Raw genomic sequence first — 22291 nt, forward strand, 5'->3', positions numbered from 1 at the left:
TGGGCCTATATTGTTGACAGCAACCACGGTGTAGATAGATATGAACTGGATCCCTAGACTTGTGGGGCCTCCCTGGCAATTGCCCTGTGGGCCCTTACCTAAAACAGCATTAGTTATAGAGTTGTGAGTTATTGTGCAGATGTGACGTGGTGCCAAATCTCCCTCTCATCAAATTCCTTACTGTCTTTAGCCCTTTTAATGCTTGGCAACCAACTTGACACTGGCCCGGGCTCTGTGATACAAACTCACTGCTTTAAAATTTAAACCTTTTTCCATCAAAATTTTATGTCAATTGATACTTTAAAAACCAGCTTAACCCTCTTGTTACCATATTTCTGTTGAGATGCTCTGAGTTTCTTTCAATTATTTTAAACATAAAGAATTTAGACGCTGGAGTGGCTGTGTGGTAAGTAGCTTGCTAACCAACCACATGGTTCCAGGTTCAGTCCCACTGCGTGGCATCTTGGGCAAGTGTCTTCTGCTATAGCTCCGGGCCGACCAATGCCGTGTGAGTGGATTTGGTAGATGGAAACTGAAAGAAGCCCGTCGTATATATGTATATATATATGTGTGTGCGTGAGTGTTTGTCCCCCTAGCATTGCTTGACAACCGCTGCTGGTGTGTTTATGTCCCCGTCACTAAGCGGTTCGGCAAAAGAGAGACCGATAGAATAAGTACTAGGCTTACAAAAGAATAAGTCCCGGGGTCGAGCTGCTCGATTAAAGGCGGTGCTCCAGCATGGCCGCAGTCAAATGACTGAAACAAGTAAAAGAGTAAAAGAGAGTAGTAAAATAAGTTAGTTATCATTAAGCTAGTATTAGGAACATAAATTGTGACTAAGTCTTGGTGGAAGATTTTAATTCGAAACTTATGAAAAGAAAGACATTTGTACTCAGAGCCCGGACCGGTTTCAGCCAGGTTGATAATGAAAGGGTTAATAATGTTCTTTCATTCTTTGTTCATCTCTCCTTTTCTTTCTTTCTTTCTTTCATTCTTTTTTGTCTTTCCCTTTCTTTTCCTTTCTTTCTCCATCCTTCCCTCTCTCCCCCTTTCTTTCTTCCTCCCTCTTTTTGTTTATTTATTGTTCTTTTTCCATTTTATTTTCCAGAAAGAAGAGACATAACTTCACACCACTGGCACCCCCATGACTCCCAAAGCCAGGCACTAACTTTATCCCACCCTCACCCATTCTTACCTCCAAAGAATAACAACAAACCACACACACACACACATTAACACACCCATCCACACACACATATATATATACGCACACACATACATATTTATATATACACTTATATACACACACGTACATACACACATATATATGCACACACATACACATATACATACACATTAAAAATTACACACACACGTACTCACACACACACATACACACGTACTCACACACACACATACACACGTACTCACACACACACACACACACTCTTATAATTACAGACTTACACAATTGCAGACAAACTCATTCTCTACATCCATACTGTTTGACCAATTGCACTCGTGGCCCCAACAAACACCCTCCTCCAAAACGTTTCCTGCCACTGCCCCTGCCCTGCCCTGCACCCCAGCAAATTTCCCCTCCATGGAGGACGTCGAGTTAGAAGTACAGACCATGTACCCAGGCTTCGTGCACCACTTGAACTCCACAAGCATGCAACAGAAGTCCAACGTGCTGACGGCAAGGTTGCCGTTTGTTGGTAGGGTGCGTCTGCTCACCGACTGTGTGGGCCTGCTCAAGTGCTGTTTTGTCGTGATCTGCTACGTGTATGCCGTGTTCGTCTCTCTGGTAGTTATCGTGCAACCCCAGTATGACGACGACAACATGTCGGCCCCTTTTGCAGTCCGTGAGTATCATCTTGGATTATTCTCGTTAACAGTTAATCATATACATAACCTGTACTTATCCCTGCCTGTATTTTGGTACCCACATGTAAATTCCTCTATTTTTATTGGCTACACATTGTTTTCAACTCAACCTGGTGCCTTACCATTTAAGTGCCTGATTCATTGGCATGGGTGCTAGTTATGCTAGTTATATTGACAATATATATACATACATACATATATATATATATATATATATTATATATATATAAAATTAGTAATGCAATACGAGAGTATTGCCTTTCCAGTTTGTTGCACTCATGCATTTTTGCTAGTACATACGCGGTGAAGCTATACATTAGCGTCGTATTATTACGTTCGCTATTTCCAGTAAATATCGGTACTTGTTGTTTGCCATATCTTTACTTCTATATATATATATATATACGGGAAGCTTTATGAAAATAAACAAAGACGAAGGCAGGTGGAAACAAACGAACAATTGTATTAGTATGGCGCTCAGGAAAATAAATAAACACGTCTTTAACGTTTCGAGCCTACGCTCTTCACAGAAAGATACACAGAGAGAGAAAAAACCAGAAAGAAGGAGAGAAAAAAATGCGTGCAGTAGCTAACGAATCAACATGGCGATCTGATTTCGGCCAGAGGTCAAAGATCAAACATGAGACACGAGAGCGAATAAGGGGAGATAATAGGGTTGATAAAAGGGTTGAGGGACCAGCTAAAAGTGCGTGGGAGGGGTCTGGATGTGTGTATGTATAGGGTTGGTGTATGTATTAGTATGTATAAGGGTGTGTGTGTGTGTGTGTGTGTGTATGAGAGAGTATTAGTGCATAAGATTGGTCTGGATGTGCGTATGTATGGGGTTGGTGTATGTATTAGTATGTATTAGTATGTATTAGTACGTATTGGTATGTATAGGTGTGTGTGTGTGTGTGTGTGAGAGAGTATAAGTGCGTATGCGGTGTCTGGACGTGTGTATGTATAGGGTTGGTGTAAGTATTAGTATGTACTAGTATGTATTAGTACGTATTAGTATGTATTAGTTGGTGTGTGTATTAGTATGGCACATCATATGTGATGTGATGTGTAAAGTCATGTGGTGTAGTGAGGAGAAGAGGGGGAGGGGAAGAAGGGGAGGGGAAGAAGAGGGGAGGAGAAGGGGGAAGAGGAGACGATGGGGGAGAAGGAAGGTGAGAGGGGGATGGAGGAAAGAGGGAGAGAGAAGGGGGAGAGAGGGAGTGAGGGAGCAGGGGGAAGAGGGAGGGAGAAAGAGGGAAGAAGGGAAGGGGAGTAGGGGTGAAGGATGAAGGACTGAAGAAGTAGGGGTCGGGGGGAGAAGGATAGGTGAGGAGGGGGAGAGGGGGGTTAGATGAGGAGGGGGGCAGAAGGCGTATAAGAGCGAAGAGAGAAGATTAATTCCTGTTCACGGCGCAAACGGGAATCCGGATGGCCTCTGTGTAAGGACAAACCGAACACAGATAGGTGTTGCAAGGAGTGACCGGTGGAGCGGAAATGGCGTGAGACCGGTGTGTCGTTCGCAAGGTGGATGTCACGAAGGTGTTCCGCGAACCGGTCAGCCAAGCGGCGTCCCGTTGTCCGATGTACAAGAATTGCAGAGAGAGCAAGAGATGCAATAGATAATATTGCTGGAGGTGCAGGTGAAGGAGTGGATGATGGGATAGGGTCGATGGTGGGGTGCTAGTGAGGCGGGTGGTGTTGGAGAGGTAAGGGCAAGTGCGGCAACGTGGGCGGGAGCAGGGGAACGAGCTGGGTTGGGAGGTAGGGTCAGGGAAGGAGCTATGGACCAAAAGGTCTCGAAGGTTTTGGGCTCGTTTGAAAGAGGGGAGGGGTCGGTTAGGGAAGAGGTGTGAAGTGGACAGGTCGGACTGGAGATGACGGAAAGCTCGAAGAATGGTGCGTTGGAGACGTAGGGTCGTGGGGTGGTAAGTGAGGGGAAAGGGAGGCGGGAGACTACAGGGCGGGTTCGGGAGAGAGAGCAGATACACGGTCCACGGACCGTGCTCTGGCAAGGGCGGTGTGGATAGTGGTGAGGGGGTATCCACGTAGGGTGAAGTGGTGAGCCATACGTTGAGACTGAGTCTCAAAGTCATGGTCGTCACTACAGAGCCTACGTAGACGGAGGAATTGGGAATAGGGGATGGAAAGCTTGGTGTGTTCTGGGTGGGAGGAAGAGAAGTTGAGGTATGAGTGTGAGTCTGTGTGTTTGTAGTGAATGGAGGTGGTAAGAGTGGAGTGAAGAATGCTAACCGAAATGTCGAGGAAGGAGACAGAGGTGTTGGAGATAGTGGAAGTGAAGTGGAGGGCTGGATGGAAAGATTGGACGAAAGAGAGGAAGGAATCTAGATGTTCGCGGGAGAGTGAGGGCACCGATAATGTCGTCAATATAACGACCATATAGTTCAGGAGTGGGACCAGTGAAATTAGAGAATATTTGGGCTCAACATAGCCAACGAACAGGTTCGCATAGTTGGGGCCCATTCGCGTTCCCATGGCCACTCCCGAGACCTGATGGTAGAACTCGCCCGCGAACGAGAAGCAGTTCAGAGTAAGGACAAGTTCGGCCAGACGAATGAGTGTGGAGGTGTCAGGTACAGGGTTAGAGCGGAGGTCAAGAAAGTGTCGAAGGGCCTGCAGTCCTTCGTGGTGAGGATAACAGTATAGAGGCTTTGGATGTCCATAGTAAAAAGGATTTTGGAGGAGCCGGGAGGAAAGGAGAAAGAGTTGAAAAGCCGGAGAGCATGGTTGGTATCGTGGATGTGGGAGGGAAGAGATGCCACTAGGGGGGCAAGGACACGGTCGAGGTATAGAGATGAGCTCCGTGGGGCAGTTACAGGCGAGACGATGGGGCGGCCAGGGTTGTTGGGTTTGTGGATTTTGGGGAGGAAGTAAATGGTGGGGGTACGTGGGGTTCGCACAATTAGGTTGGATGCGGTGCGGGGAGACGGGAGGACGAGATGAGGTCTTGGACAGTAGAGGATACCGTCTGTTGGTAGCTACGTGTGGGGTTAGAGGGCAGAGGGGAATAGAAGGAGATATATATATATATATATATTTATCAAAAGAAAAAACTGGATGCAAAAGATTTTGCAGTACGTATGTTTCTGGCTTTATTGAGCAATTTATATCAATGCATAATTGAAATAACATGTAGGTCAACAGCCTTCTTTAGCCGCGTACAATTACCACACCAAAGACATGTATTACATTATAGCAGATTTGAGAAGTTTGGGAAAAAAATGAGTTTCATTGGGAAGGTAAATCCTCATAGTCGTATGTGGCATAGCGAGACACCAAAATAAAACGTCTATATATATATATATATATATACATACATACATGTATGTATACATGTATGTATACATGTATGTATACATGTATGTATATATGTATGTATATATGTATGTCATCATCATCGTTTAACGTCCGTTTTCCGCGCTAGATGGGTTGGACGGTTCGACCGGGGTCTGTGAAGCCAGGGGCTGCTCCAGGCTCCAGTCTGATCTGGCAGAGTTTCTACGGCTGGATGCCCTTCCTAACGCCAACCACTCCGCGAGTGTAGTGGGTGCATTTTACGTGCCACCTGCACAGGTGCCAGGGGGGGGTTCGGCATCGGTCACGATCGGTTGGAGCTTTTAACGTGCCAGCGGCACTGGAGCCAGCCAAGGCAGTGCTGGCAACGTTCGGATGGTCTTTTTATGTGCCACCGGCACAGGAGCCAGTCGGGGCGGCGCTGGCATCGGCCACGCTATATATATATATGTATGTATGTATGTATATATGTATGTATATATGTATGTATATATATATGTATATATATAAGAAGGATGACCACTAAGTGGACATCCATATGCTAAAAGTTGACCCCCTATGGTCTTACCACTAAGAAAGGAATGTTCTCAAGAAAATTCAGCAAACGCCAGAATGTAAGCGAGCAAGACAAATGGAAAGATACAAAATATACAGATTAATCACAGACTACTTTCGTTGCTACCACTTACGTAATTACTTACATAAATGTCCGCAATTCGTCTGTGTGATCGTCATAGCAAAAATATAATTTGCAGAACTATACACAAGACGTCCACATGAGATTGTATATGTATATAGTTCTACCAATTACATTTGGGGTTATATTTCAAAAGTCTTCACTTTGGCGTGTCAAAATACTGGAAACAATTTTGCAGAAAATAATTCTTTGCCATGAATTTTGTCATGAATTTAAATTTAGTTATTTTAAATTTTTAATTTTTAAATTAAAATTTTAAAATTTAAAATTTAAATATATACTAGCAGTATCACCCGGTGTTGCTCGGATTTGTAAGGGAAATAACTATATAAGCATTTTTAGAGATGTAAAGTATAATAGCCATCTCAATATGGCTAACCACAAAGGGGGGTGGTGTTACTGTAGCTTTTTAGTTCTGAGATTTAATAATAAATTTAGAGAGTTACTTCCCTTATATATGCCAAAAATGCATTTAAAAATGTGAAAAATTGATGGTAAATTTTTTTTAAATCGTAGACTCATCGTAGACGCGCGCTAATACCCAGAAGGGCTCGATATGAATCACGACTATAAGATACCAAGTTTTGGTTAAACTGCACCGCAAAATGTGGGAGTAGTTAGGAATCTAAATCGTAGGAGACAGACAGCACACAACCTCTCTTTTATATATAAAGATATATATATGGCAGGCTTCTTTCAGTTTCCATCTACCAAATTCACTCCAAAGGCTTTGGTCAGCCCGAGGCTATAACAGAAAAGGTGGCAAGCTGGCAGAATCGTTAGCATGTAGGCAAAATGATTAGCAGTATTTCATCTGCCGTTACATTCTGAGTTCAAATTCCGCCGAGGTCGACTTTGCCTTTCATCCTTTCGGGGTTGATAAATTAAGTACCAGTTACGCACTGGGATTGAGGTAATAGACTTAATCCGTTTGTCTGTCCTTGTTTGTCCCCTCTGTGTTTAGAACCTTGTGGGTAGTAAAGAAATAGGTATTTCATCTGCCGCTATGTTCTGAGTTCAAATTCCGCCCAGGTCAACTTTGACTTTCATCCTTCAGGGTCAATTAAATAAGTACCAGTCACGCACTGGGGTCGATATAATCGACTTAATCCATTTGTCGTCCTTGTTTGTCCTCTCTATGTTTAGCCCCTTGTGGTAGTAAAGTAATAGGTATTTCATCTGCCGTTACATTCTGAGTTCAAATTCCGCCGAGGTCGACTTTGCCTTTCATCCTTTCGGGGTTGATAAATTAAGTACCAGTTACGCACTGGGATTGAGGTAATCGACTTAATCCGTTTGTCTGTCCTTGTTTGTCCCCTCTGTGTTTAGCCCCTTGTGGGTAGTAAAGAAATAGGTATATAGTAGAAGACACTTACCCAAGGTGCCATGCAGTGGGACTGAACCCGGAACCATGTGGCTGTGAAGCAAGCTTCATAACACAGCCACGCTTCACGCACACACACACACTACTTACTTTCTCTTTCTCTCTCATCTCTTCCAGTTTATACATACCTGTGCTTCAATATGTTTCTCTCTTTGATAATGTCCATTATTACCAACCCTGGCCAACTCTACCTCACGCAGGCTCTGGAACCTCTACTCTCAGGTAACAACAAGCTTCTGTCAATTTCTCTGACTGTACCTGTCTCTGTTGTCCATCTACCTGTCTGTATCTGCCTGTTTGTTGCATGTTTTCTCTATACCTGTGTTTACCTGCTTAACCATCCATATATATTTATATATATATATATATATACAAAATGAGAAAATGGAGAAACATACTTAAATCAATCAATTATCAACCATCAGATAATACCCAATTAATACTTTATTACACCATTACATAACAGAAATGACATTATACATGGAAATAAATATAAAATACAATTACATCATATCTGACAGCTGTTTCGGCCGTGAAGACAAGTATGTCTCATTTAACCTATTAGCCATATAAAGCAGGTATAAGTGAGACATTAACAAGGATGTCTCACGGCCTCTTCAGAGAATTTAATATAAGTGTGAAAAAAATTTACACATAAATATAAAAATATAAAATATAGAAATGTGTGCATAGACACTCATAATTCTACACACATATATATACACATTAATACAATAATACAATATAAACAAAATATATCAGTATACATTAACAAACACAGTTATTTTCCATATTGGACTCCTAGTTCCATAACTAACATCAAGGAAATACATGTACACTCACATTAAAATTTAAAGCAGACATATATATATATAAAACAGTCCAGTTCATTAAAATGTATAACCACACAAAAAGTCAATAAGATTAATATTAATAATAATAATAATAATAATAATAATAATAACAACCATGATTGTACCATGTAAAGCAAGCGGACATCTACATATCAACATATATATATATATACATATCAACATATATATACATATCAACATATATATATATATACATATATATATATATATATATATATACACATATATATATACTCTTTTACTTGTTTCAGTCATTTGACTGCAGCCATGCTGGAGCACCACCTTTAGTCGAGCAAATCGACCCCAGGACTTATTCTTTGTAAGCCTAGTACTTATTCTATCGGTCTCTTTTGCCGAACCGTTAAGTTACGGGGACATGAACACACCAGCATCTGTTGTCAAGCGATGTTGGGAGGGCAAACACAGACACACAAACACACACGCACATACATATATATATACATATATTCGACGAGCTTCTTTCAGTTTCCGTCTACCAAATCCACTGACAAGGCTTTGGTCGGCCCGAGGCTATAGTAGAAGACACTTGCCCAAGGTGTCACGCAGTGGGACTGAACTTGGAACCATGTGGTTGGTAAGCAAGCTACTTACCACACAGCCACTCCTGCACCTATATATCTAAATATATATATATATATATAAATTCTATAATTATGAGTATAAATATAATTAGGGTTCAGCAAATTGCTTCACCACATACCGAAATTTAGAAATAGCAGTTAAATACTATTCCTCTACCATAAGATATCTCCCAGACAGCAAGACTCTGTGTTTCTGGATTAAAGGGATTGTAGTGTGAACGGTGAAAAGAGTACAACAGAAAAAGGGAGAATGGAAATGTAATTGGGTCTTACCTCGTTGGAGATGAACTTGGATCGCTTTTAGCCAACTCGCTCGTCTGGTCCCTTCGTCGTGTCCACCGCAACTCGTCAATGCCACACGTGCATTCTGCCTGTCACTTCCGCTTCCTCCGGCGCATGCGCCCTGCAAGCCCCACTTCCGCTCTCCCCCATCCGTCACATCTGGGATGTAAAATTTTTATTTTTATCAACCAAGCGACATCGAATAGCTATTCGATGCCGCTTGGTCGAATATGTATTTAATTATTAGTACTCTAAAACTTACAATTGAAATACTACACTGAAGACGGAAATAAGTGAGTAAAAACAAAAATTTTACATCACTTTAATCCAGAAACGTGTATGTGGTTGATCAAAGCTGGGTGGATTCATTATTCTTTTCCCTTTACCTACGTGAATTAAGAGTCTTGCTGTCTGGGGGATATTTTATGGTAGTAGTGGAATAGTATTTAACTGCTATTTCTAAATTTCGGTATGTGGTGAAGCAATTTGCTGAACCCTAATTATAATTTAAGCTTATAATTATGAACTACTTGGTAAAATTATTATTAATTAATTGATTAATTTTTACCCTTTATTATTATTTAAAGGATATGAAACTGACTTATTGGAAGTCCACCTGAAGATTGTCGATCAAGACAAGAAACGATTGTAGTGGCGGTTTTTTTGACTATTTATTAAAATTTTATGTATTGATTAAGTCTTTCCTTGTTTGTTTTGCAAAATAGTGGTTTTGTCCTAATAATATTTTATAATATTTTACTATAAAATTGGATTAATCCTAAATCTGATTTTTTCCCTGTAAATTTGGATTTATTCCCTAATATTTATTATTATTATATATATATATATATTATATATATATATATATATTTAGATACACACACACACATATACACATATACTAACATATACATATATACATATATATATACATATATATTAACATACATATATATATACAACACATAGATATATAATATATATATATATTATATATACACACACACCATATACACATTTATAAATACATATACATATATTCACATATATATATATACATTATATATACATATATATATATATATATAATATATATATATATATGTATGTATATATATATATATATATATATATATATATATTATATACATACATATACCTACATACAATATATATATTATATATATATATATATATATAGATATACATACATATATACTACATATATACATAAATATATATATATACATAATATTATACATACCTATATATACATACATATATACATACATATATATATATACCTAATATATACATATATAATATATATATATATATACATACATATATACATACATATATACATACATATTACATACATATATATACATACATATATACATACATATATATATACATATATATATATATATATATATATATATATATATACATATTCCAATACTACCATAAATTCCCCCAGACGCAAGACTCTTAATTCACGTAGGTAAAGGGAAAAGAATAATGAATCCACCCGTCCTTGTTTTCTTTGTATCGTCTGTCTGAACGTTTTGTTGACCCTTTTTTGTACCACCTGACTGTCTGGATGTTTTGCGTTCTTGTACCGTTTTTGTATTTTTCATATATTAAAAATATAGTGGCGTACGTAATTTGTCTCTTATCTGTAAGTATATATATATATATGTGGAGGCGCAATGGCCCAGTGGTTAGGGCAGCCGGACTCGCGGTCAGGATTGCGGTTTCGATTCCCAGACCGGGCGTTGTGAGTTTTTTATGAGCGAAAACACCTAAAAGCTCCACGAGCCTCCGGCAAGGGATGGTGGTGATCCCTGCTTGTACTATTCACCACAACTTTCTCTCACTCTTACTTCCTGTTTCTGTTGTACCTGTATTTCAAAGGGCGGCCTTGTCACTCTCTGTGTCACGCTGAATATCCCCGAGAAATACGTTAAGGGTACACGTGCCTGTGGAGTGCTCAGCCACTTATACGTTAATTTCATGAGCAGGCTGTTCTGTTGATTCGGATCAACCGGAACCCTCGTCGTCGTAACCGACGGAGTGCTTCCATTCCATCCATATATATATATGAGGGGCGTTCAATAAGTAATGCCCCTGACCCACTTCCTATAGCAGTAGAGCAACGAAACTTGGCACAGTTATTAGTCTTTTTCTACATAGGAACCACCCAGAGTTACGCATTTCTCCCATCGTTTGATGCAGCTCTGGAGACCGTTTTTATAGAAGACCCCAGCTTGGTCCTCCAACCACGACGTGACTACAGAAATCAAGGCTTCATCATCTGGGAAACACTTTTGAAAAAGGTTGACTCATCTTCTTGGCACATCTCCAAATTCATCCTCGAGCACTCGACGCGTTCTTGCTTCTGGAAAGGTGTGAGCAACCTCGGAATCCATCTGGGAGACACCTTTTGCATATGCAAATGGTCATGAATGATAGTTTCCAAAGACCCAGTACTAATCTTGACCTCATGGTCTATTTGACGAATAGTTATGCGTCGATCTTCCAAAATGGCAGCCTCAACTTGACGGACAGATACCTCATCAATGGCAGAAGGGGGGGCGACCAGATCTGGGAGCTGTTTCCACAGAGTTCCGACCGTGTTTGAATTCACGATGCCAGCGTTTTACAAGGTCATATGATGGGGCATCATCACCATAAGTTACTTTCATTTCATCAAAAGTCTCCCGTGGTGTGCGTCCTTTCAAATACAAAAACCGGATCACTACTCGACACTCAACAGGCTCCATTTCACACTTGACTCAGTTCAAACACATGTAAATCAGAAACCACAATTAGTTCAGAGCTGTAATTTGCCACCTAATCTATAGAGATATAAGTAATTGCACATGCAAAATTTCAGCTAGATCAAACAACTGCAAGTGGGTCAGGGGCATTACTTATTGAACGTTCCTCGTATATATCTAAATTTTGTACGACTCTATCATTCTTTTTATTCTTTCATTCTTTCCTTCTTTCCTATCAGCCTCTTCGCACTTCATTCATTCCACTCTTCGTCTTTCGTTCCTCCTCTCTCACATTTCATGGCTTCTCTTCATGCTCGCCTTCCCTCTTACACTTCACTCTGTCCCTTTCATTTTTTCTAGCCCCTCCTTAATTCTTCTATCCATCTGCCTCTACCTCTCTCTCTCTTCTCTCCCCATGTGGCCGGTGTTCATCCAAGCCCGACCTTTCTTTCTTGGTTCGACTACCATCCTTGCAACATCTATATTCCTCCCTCTGCTGGTCAAATCTTATGTCTCTATATATATATATATATGCGTGTGTGTGTGCAGGAGTGGCTGTGTGGTAAGTAGCTTGTTTACCAACCACATGGTTCCAGGTTCAGCCCCACTGTGTGGCACCTTGGCCAAGTGTCTTCTACTATAGCCTCAGGTCGACCAAAGCCTTGTGAGTGGATTTGGTAGATGGAAACTGAAAGAAGCCCGTCGTATGTATATATATATGTATGTGTGTGATGTTTGTGTGTCTGTGTTTGTCCCCCTAGCATTGCTTGACAACAGATGCTGGTGTGTTTACGTGTGGTAAGTAGCTTGCTTACCAACCACCTGGTTCCGGGTTCAGTCCCACTGTATGGCATCTTGGGCAAGTGTCTTCTACTATAGCCTCGGGCTGACCAAAGCCTTGTGAGTGGATTTGGTAGACGGAAACTGAAAGAAGCCCGTCGTATGTATGTATATATATATGTATGTGTATGTGTGTCTTTGTGTGTTTGTCCCCCCAACATCACTTGACAACCAGTGCTGGTGTGTTTACGTCCCCGACACTTAGCGGTTCGGCAAAAGAGACCGATAGAATAAGTACTGGGCTTACAGAGAATAAGTCCTGGGGTCGATTTGCTCGACTAAAGGCGGTGCACCAGCATGGCCTCAGTCAAATGACTGAAACAAATAATAGGATAAAAAAATAATAAAAGTAATGGGTAAAACTATATTAAACATACCATATGCAAATTAGCCAACTTCAGAAACAGGGTCTGTTTACTCAATATGTGGAGCAGTATATGGTATAATATTACACAATATTGTCGGCTTTCTGGGAATTCCGGAATTCTGTAAACCGGATAAGAAGTCCTGTACTACATTTTAAAACGTGAAAAACGAGCCAAAGGAAAAAAAAGAGAAAAAAATTAATCAGGAAAAGACAACTACGCAAAATTTTGTAAGAGTTGTTTCCCTTGATAATTTTTGCAATAATTTTTATGGTCTTTTTTTTTATGAGATTTAAAGGCGATTTTTCGTTAATATTTTAGCGAAAACCGAATTCTTCTAATATTTGTTTAACCCTAGGTCAACTAGTCCTGGTCGATCGGACAAGTTTCTGGTGAAATTTTTTTTTTTTATAATTGCTGGTGTTGGATGTAAGGGGACATATTTTACAATAACATTAGCCAAAATGGTCCTTTCCATTTTTATGTAGTATATAGGACTTGAGAGGGATTTGACTGCCATTTCCAGCTCAGCGTGTCGAATGGTAACATAGAGGCTCCTTTATTACTTTGTAGTAGTCGTAGATCAGTAGTATTGAGCAGAATATTTGCTGTAGCCCATCTTTTAATACCAAGACAAAACAATGTAGATGATAACACTTCCAATCAGTTAAGATCAGAAGCCACGAGAACCACTGCCTGGTACTGCATCAGGGCTTTTGTTGTTAGCACACTGGGCGAAATGCTTAGCGGTATTTCTTCTGCCACTACGTTCTGAGTTCAAATTCCGCCGAGGTCGACTTTGCCTTTCATCCTTTCGGGGTTGATTAAATAAGTACCAGTTACGCACTGGAGTCGATATAGTCCACTTAATTCGTTTGTCTGTCCTTCTTTGTCCCCTCTGTGTTTAGCCCCTTGTGGGTAGTAAAGAAATAGGTATTTCGTCTGCTGCCACGTTCTGAGTTCAAATTCCACCGAGGTTGACTTTGTCTTTCATCCTTTTGGAGTCAATTAGATAAGTATCAGCTATGTACTGGGGTTGATGTAATCGACTTAATCCCTTAATTTGAGGCCTTTTGCTTCCAGTAGAAAGGATTATTATTATCATTGTTATTAAGGCAGCAAGCTGGCAGAACGGTTAGCATGCTGGGCAAAATGTTCCGTGGCATTTAATCTGTTTTTACGTTCTCAGTTCAAATTCTGCTGGGGTCAGCTTTGCCTTTCAGTCTTTTGGCATTGATAAAATAAGTACCACTGAGGTTGATTTAATCAACTTATTCCCTCCCCTAAAATTGCTGGCCTTGTGCCAAAATTTGAAAGCATCATTATTATTGTTGTTGTTATTATTATTATTATTATTATTATTATTATTTTTTCCTGAGTTCAAATTCCACCGAGGCTGATGTCACCTTTCATCCTTTCGGGGTCGATTAAATAAATACCAGTTATGCACTGGGCTTGATGTAATTGACTTAACATCCCCCCCCCCCCCAAGTTGCCCTTGTGGCAAAAATTTGAAATCATTATTATCATAATTTTAAACTTTATTACAGACACCACCAGTAAGTCATACTGTAAAACATGCCACATGCATCGTCCACCTCGGTCATTCCACTGCAGCCACTGTGGTCACTGTGTACGGCGAATGGATTTCCATTACAGTTGGTGAGTATTGTTTATGAAATACTTTTTGAAACCTTTATTATTATCACTCCGTGCCGGTGACACGTAAAAAGCACCATCCATTCGTGGCCGTTGCCAGTCTCGCTAGGCCCCTGTGCCGGTGGCACATAAAAAGCACCATCCGTTCGTGGCCGTTACCAGTCTTGCCTGGCCCCCGTGCCGGTGGCACGTAAAAAGCACCGTCCGTTCGTGGCTGTTGCCAGCGCTGCCCCGACTGGCCTCCATGCCGGTGACACGTAAAAAGCACCATCCGTTCGTGGCCGTTGCCAGTCTCGCCAGGCCCCCGTGCCGGTGGCACGTAAAGAGCACCATCCGTTCGTGGCTGTTGCCAGCGCCGCCCCGACTGGTCTCCGTGCCAGTGGCACGTAAAAATACCATCCGTTCATGGCCGTTTGCCAGCTCCGTCTGGCTCCTGTGCGGGTGGCACGTAAAAAGCACCCACTACACTCGCGGAGTGGTTGGCGTTAGGAAGGGCATCCAGCTGTAGAAACACTGCCAGATCAGACTGGGCCTGATGCAGCCTTCTGGCTTCCCAGACCCCAGTTGAGCCGTCCAACCCATGCTAGCATGGAAAACGGTCGCTAAATGATGATGATGATTATTATTATTATTGTTATTATTGAGTGAGAGAGCAGTGCATGCCATCAAAGTGACACTGGGGTAAAATATACGAAGCCCAGTATACCCATCATGACTACCCATCTGATAAGGGTACACCAGGCACATGCATCACAACCATATGTGCGCGACATGGTGATCTTATATCATGATAAACAGTGCATGACCTTGCAGGTGGGGCCCAGTTAGAATTTTCTTCTGGTCGAGTAGCACATCCTGCTCAAAAGGTCCCTGAATAAGGATTGTTTAAGGATGTTGAATGAAACACCCATGTTTCCGGTGGTGAATTATTCAAACCTCAAAGAATACCTCTCAACACATGGCTATGATGCTCCCCCACTACTTCTGCTCGTGATCAGAGATGCACACATCGTCAGCCACTAAGGGACATAATCAACTGGTTAAGGTCAAACAACTGACAAGCAAATCTGTGGTGTTGAGCAGAATATTTGCTGTAACCCATCTTTTATACCAAGACAAAACAATGTACATGATGACACTTCCAATCAGTTAAGATCAGAAGCATGAGAGCCCTGCCTGGTACGCATCAGTGCATTTGCTCATTTACTTCTGCTCATGATCAGAGCATTGCACATATTGTCAAGCCACTAAGGGCCATGTCTACTGGAATTAAGGTCAAACCACTGACAACAAGTATAATCTGTGGTACTTGAGCAGATAGTTACTGTCGCCCATCTTTATACCAAGAGAAAACAATGTACATGATTGACACTTCCAATCAGTTAAGATCCAAGCCATGAGAGCCACTGCCTGGTTACTGCATCAGGGCAATTATATCATTTATTCATTTCTCATATCATCATCATCAAGGCACCAAGCATTTTGCTCAGCAAAATGCTTGGTGGCATCTCATCTGTCTTTAAGCTCTGAGTTCAAGTCATGCTGAAGTTGACTTTTGTACATACATTTAGTATAATACATAGATGCCTATTTTCATTTAATGTTGTTTAAATTCACAGAGAAAAAAGATAATTCAATATTAATATTTTTCTTTTTTCTTTCATTTTTCAACCAATCAAAAAACAATTTAAAAAACAGGCTGAACAACGTGTCGGTGAGGATAATCACCACATCTTCCTCCTGACAATTATATACACCCTGTTTTTCTGCATCACTACGCTCATTTTGACTGTTCTACATTTCTACTATTATCCCAAATGTATAACCTGTGATAAGGTATGTATAAATTTTATATAAATCGAAATCGAATTGAACCAGCCAGGATCCCTGGTCTGGTGGTACGTAAAAAGCACTATCCGACTCATGGCCGATGCCAGCGCCACCTCGACTGGCTTCCGTGCCGGTGGCACATAAAATACACCAATCTGACCGTGGCCGTTGCCAGCCCCGCCTGGCACCTGTGCAGGTGGCACGTAAAAAGCACCCACTACACTCACGGAGTGGTTGGCGTTAGGAAGGGCATCCAGCTGTAGAAACATTGCCAAATTAGACTGGAGCCTGGTGCAGCCTTCTGGCTTCCCAGAACCCCGGTCGAACCGTCCAACCCATGCTAGCATGGAGAACGGACGTTAAACGACGATGATGATGATGATGATGATGATGATATGAAGGGAGTGCTGAAAACTTCCTGGCTTTAAGGGTATCACAAAAGGCCTGGTTGTAGACCCAACCTTCTGAATTCTTTTACATTGCTTAGCAAAACTGAAGGACCACTGCAATAAGTGTGTAAATCACGGATAAAATCATAATTAACTGATCCTCCTGTAATTTCTTCTACCCAAAGCTAGGAACCTTTCAGCACTTCTTTGTGTATGTATATGTGTATATATAAATAATTAATTGTTATCACCATATTAATATGGCAGTCTTATAGATATAAGACTAAAAGCTGTCGCTGATTAGCTCCATGAGGCCATCGCCTTAAGATAGCTATTTGACACACAAACTGTGTCCATTACAACCTTCGAACAAGGGAGGTCAGCCGCTTCACACTGCCAGTCAGACAGCTACAGACGCTTTTCAGGGTATTTGCCCTTTGTCAATGTAGCGTAGTCGACCCAGCAGGTGTCGCCACTGATCGTCTCTGTTCGAAGGTTTTATTTACCTAGTTTCGGTGTCAAATAGCTATCTTAAGGCGATGGCCTCATGGAGCTAATCAGCGACAGCTTTTAGTCTTATATCTATAAGACTGCCATATTAATATGGCGATAACAATTAATTTCCAGTAACGCTGCCGTAATCTCTTTTAGAGAGACTTAGTTATTTTAATATTTCTATATATAAATAGATATATTAATATATTTAGCTATAGGGTATGAGAGGTATTGGTGTCAAGAAGACCCTAAAAGTGTCCGGTAATGCTAAGTAAGTGCAAAGGATATATGGATAGACCATGATTAAGCTCCAGGTTTGATAAAGATACGAGTGAGGTGTCCAATGTGGGTCATGTATTAGCATGTATATATATACTTAGTGCTTAAGGAGACCTATTGAGTCAAGTACATGAACATCGAAATAAATATCAATGGAAATAGTAGTTGTGATACCTGTGCCGGTGGCACATAATAAGCACCATCCAAACGTGGCCGTTGCCAGCGCCACCTTGACTAGCTTCTGTGCCGGTGGCACATAAAAAGCACCCACTACACTCGCGGATTGGTTGGCGTTAGGAAGGGCATCCAGCTGTAGAAACACTGCCAGATGAGACAGGAGCCTGGTGCAGCCCCTGGCTTCCCAGACCCCGGTCGAACCGTCCAACCCGTGCTAGCGCGGAAAACGGACGTTAAACGATGATGATGAACAAGTCCTGAGTTTTCAGAACATTTATAAAGCAAAAGTCTTACAGTTGTTTCCGTGATATTTTATATATCCCTTCATCAGAGACAGTGTGAGTATATCTCATGAAGGGATATATAAAATATCCTGGAAACAACTGTAAGACTTTTGCTTTATAAATGTTCTGAAAACTCATTACAGCCTTGGATTTTTTATTTCATTCTGTCAGCTTATATATATATACTCTCTTACTCTTTTACTTGTTTCAGTCATTTGACTGTGGCCATGCTGGAGCACCACCTTTAGTCGAGCTATTCAACCCCAGGACTTGTTCTTTGTAAGCCTAGCACTTCTATCGGTCTCTTTTGCCGAACCGCTAAGTTATGGGGACGTAAACACACCAGCATCGGTTGTCAAGCGATATTGGGGTTAGGGTTAGGAAGGGCATCCAGCTGTAGAAACTCTGCCAGATCAAGATTGGAGCCTGGTGCAACCATCTGGTTCGCCAGTCCTCAGTCAAATCGTCCAACCCATGCTAGCATGGAAAGCGGACGTTAAACAATGATGATGATGATATTATAAATTTTATTGGTAAAATACTTTTCTGGGAACGAATTACAATTTGTAACATTGCTACTATGGGTACTATAGGCGCAGGAGTGGCTGTGTGGTAAGTAGCTCGCTTACCAACCACATGGTTCCGGGTTCAGTCCCACTGTGTGGCATCTTGGGCAAGTGTCTTCTGCTATAGCCTCGGGCCGACCGAAGCCTTGTGAGTGCATTTGGTAGACGGAAACTGAAAGAAGCCTGTCGTATATATGTATATATATATATATATATATATATATATGTGTGTGTGTTTGTGTTTGTGTGTCTGTGTTTGTCCCCCTAGCATTGCTTGACGACCGATGCTGGTGTGTTTATGTCCCCGTTACTTAGCGGTTCGGCAAAAAGAGACCGATAGAATAAGTACTGGGCTTACAAAAGAATAAGTCTCGGGGTCGAGTTGCTCGACTAAAGGCGGTGCTCCAGCATGGCTGCAGTCAAATGACTGAAACAAGTAAAAGAGAGAGTAAAGAGAGGTAATTACTGCTCTGTTTTATGATTTTTCCCTTTATGAGCGGTCTCTGGGAGCAAATTAATTAATGTATGTAGGCACTACTGTATATATCTGTTGAAAAAATCTCTATTTCACATTCATTATAATGTTGTTAATTTATCTCTTCCCAGCAAATATTTTACATAAAACACAGTATCTGGTTTATATACACCCTAAACGTCATCTTGATCTACGGCCTGTTCCAATCCCTCATCATGTTCGTCGTACAACATCTAAACATAATTATGGTGAGTAGACAACCTTCTTCTATCATACGATTTGGGTTTGTCCTTTATCGATAGTTAAATGGTCAAGCAGTGGGTGGGTCACTTTTTGCTCGTGGGTGACAAGGTAATATTATTTTTTTTTTTTACTTGTTTCAGTCATTTTGACTGCGGCCATGCTGGAGCACCGCCTTTAATCGGGCAACTCGATCCCGGGACTTATTCTTTGTAAGCCCAGTACTTAGTCTATCGGTCTCTTTTGCCGAAACTGCCTAATTGACCGGCACGGCACGTAACACCACACAGACACACACAACACAACAAAATGTTTAGTATACACAATGGGCTAGTCGCGTGCCGCTCCAACATCGACCAAGACACACACAACACACCCAAGACCACAGTGGGATAACAACTGTGGTTACATACAAGCTACTACACATCACAGTCCACGCCTAATTTAGGTTCTATACTGATCACTTCGAACCGGAGTGAGACGCAACATTCCGCGTGTTATGCGAAAAGGAAGTCATTAAGGATCGACCCGGGGTATAGCAGAAGACACTTTTTGCCCAAGCATTCAGACCCACGCAAGCCTTCTCACTCTCCGGACTTGTACCCGGACCGACGTTTTGCCATGGGAGTGGTACGGAACATTCGTTCGAGCATACTTGACTGGCACCCTGAGAACAAGGATCACAGGACCCTCCTACGCCTATATTATATTCCGTTGTTTGGATCCTCTGACTGGAAGCCTTGTCATTGTAACCGACGGAGTGTCATGGCTGAGTGGTCGGGATATTCAGTTCAGGCTGTGTTATGCTGAATCTCCCTGAGAACTTCATTAAGGATACATGTCTGTGGAGTACTCAGCCACTTGCATGTTGATATCAGGAGCAAGCTATTCCAGTGATCGGATCGACTGGAAGCCTTGTCATTGTAACCAATGAAACGTCAATCTCGTTATCACTTTATCTTTTGACCTTCTCTGTCGGCATAGCTTGAAACGTATCGACAGGGGCCTAATGATTACCGTGGACAGCATCATACTTTTCCTTTGACATATCTCTCTCTCTCTCTGTTTTTGGCTTGGTTCCATTCTCCAGCTGGACCCCCCCCCAACCTTTTCTAACATCATACAGGAAGGAGTATATCACCATAAGAGAGTTGCTGAAGCGTGGAACAAACTGCCGGCATCGGTTGTTAGTTGTCGGAGCACTGCATCCTTCAAAACTTCCATGCTTCCTGAGATTTGCCAACACTACACCTGATTTTCTCCCCTCCATACACGCACAAGCATGTTCACTTTCCAGACATTTCTACATTACTGCATGTACTTTATATGCACTTTCTGACAAGTTGTGGTGCACCTGAGCACTGTATACAATAATTTCATTATTATATTATTATTATTATAATCACCCATAAATGAAGAGTGTCTCCATCCCCTGGCATAGAATCCCCACATGACTGGTTAAATTTTGTGCATGCTTATAATGCCTTTTGTCTTTTGTTCTTTTTCCAGAACCGAACGACTGTGGAGAATGTATTATTAACACCTGTCGTTGAGTGAGTACTTGTTTATATTTTATCTTACCTGTTTCTTATGATAACCCTGTAGGCACAGGTGTGGTTGAAGTGCTGGTTTCCCAGTTGTGTGATTTGGGGTGTAGGGAAAAACTGAGCCTGTATCATTCACATTATTGTTACCCTTTTGATGCAAATTGAACAAAAGAAGTGTATTGTTTGTTTATATATAACATGCAGTTATATAATCAAATACTCTTAGATACAGAATGAAAATGAAGCAGAGCAAGCCAATATAATATATTTAAAAGCAATATGTAAATTTACCATTACTAAACCAATAAGCACACCTACATAATTGTTTTCTTCCCTCTCGAATTTGTTTCCTCATAACTTCTAGAAAATGGATAGTTTCTAATGAAATTTTCTACACAAATGCTTCAGATCATGTAGGTTCCAATTATATATACATATATATATATAGAGAGAGAGGTACATGGTTGTGTGGTAAGTAGTTTGCTTCTCAACCACTTGGCACCTTGGGCAAGTGTCTTCTACTACAGCCTTGGGATGACCAAAGCCTTGTGAATGGATTTGGTAAATTATGGGGATGCAAAGGCGGTGCTCCAGCTTGGCCACAGTCAAATGACTGAAACAAATAAACAAATAAAAGTGTGTGTGTAAATGTATGTGAATGTACGTAAACACATAGGTGTGTGTTTTTACACACACACGTAATTTACACACATATATATATATATACACATACACATAGGCGCAGGAGTGGCTGTGTGGTAAGTAGCTTGCTAACCAACCACATGGTTCCAGGTTCAGTCCCACTGCATGGCATCTTGGGCAAGTGTCTTCTGCTATAGCCCCGGGACGACCAATGCCTTGTGAGTGGATTTGGTAGAGGGAAACTGAAAGAAGCCTGTCGTATATATGTATATATATATATGTGTGTGTGTTTGTGTGTCTGTGTTTGTCCCTCTAGCATTGCTTGACAACCGATGCTGGTGTGTTTACATCCCCGTCACTTAGCGGTTCGGCAAAAGAGACTGATAGAATAAGTACTGGGCTTACAAAAGAATAAGTCCCGGGGTCGATTTGCTCGACTAAAAGGCGGTGCTCCAGCATGGCCGCAGTCAAATGACTGAAACAAGTAAAAGAGTAAAAGAGAGTAAATAGTAATATATACACACATACACACACCCATATATACAAGCATGTATTGTGTTTTCATCTGTCTACTGGTTCTGTGTGGCAGGCAGAAAGGGTTTGAATCAGAGCCATTCAACCGTGACCTTCCCTTTCAGTGAAATGAACTCATGCAGAACCCAGCTTCACTCTTCCTGC

General features: G+C 41.2%; 1 protein-coding gene across 1 annotated transcript; it reads left to right on the forward strand.

Annotated features, from left to right (window-relative positions):
• Positions 1–1347: 1347 nt before the first annotated feature.
• On the forward strand, positions 1348–20977 carry LOC115232246 (probable palmitoyltransferase ZDHHC21; the record flags this gene model as incomplete). Its single annotated transcript, XM_036500309.1, has 6 exons — positions 1348–1865; positions 7398–7502; positions 14581–14692; positions 16388–16525; positions 19316–19432; positions 20934–20977. Coding segments are annotated over exons 3-6 (383 nt in total), but the record flags the coding sequence as incomplete, so codon positions are not given.
• Positions 20978–22291: the final 1314 nt, after the last annotated feature.

This window comes from Octopus sinensis, unplaced genomic scaffold (assembly GCF_006345805.1).
Source record: "Octopus sinensis unplaced genomic scaffold, ASM634580v1 Contig20134, whole genome shotgun sequence".
Taxonomy (NCBI): domain Eukaryota; kingdom Metazoa; phylum Mollusca; class Cephalopoda; order Octopoda; family Octopodidae; genus Octopus; species Octopus sinensis.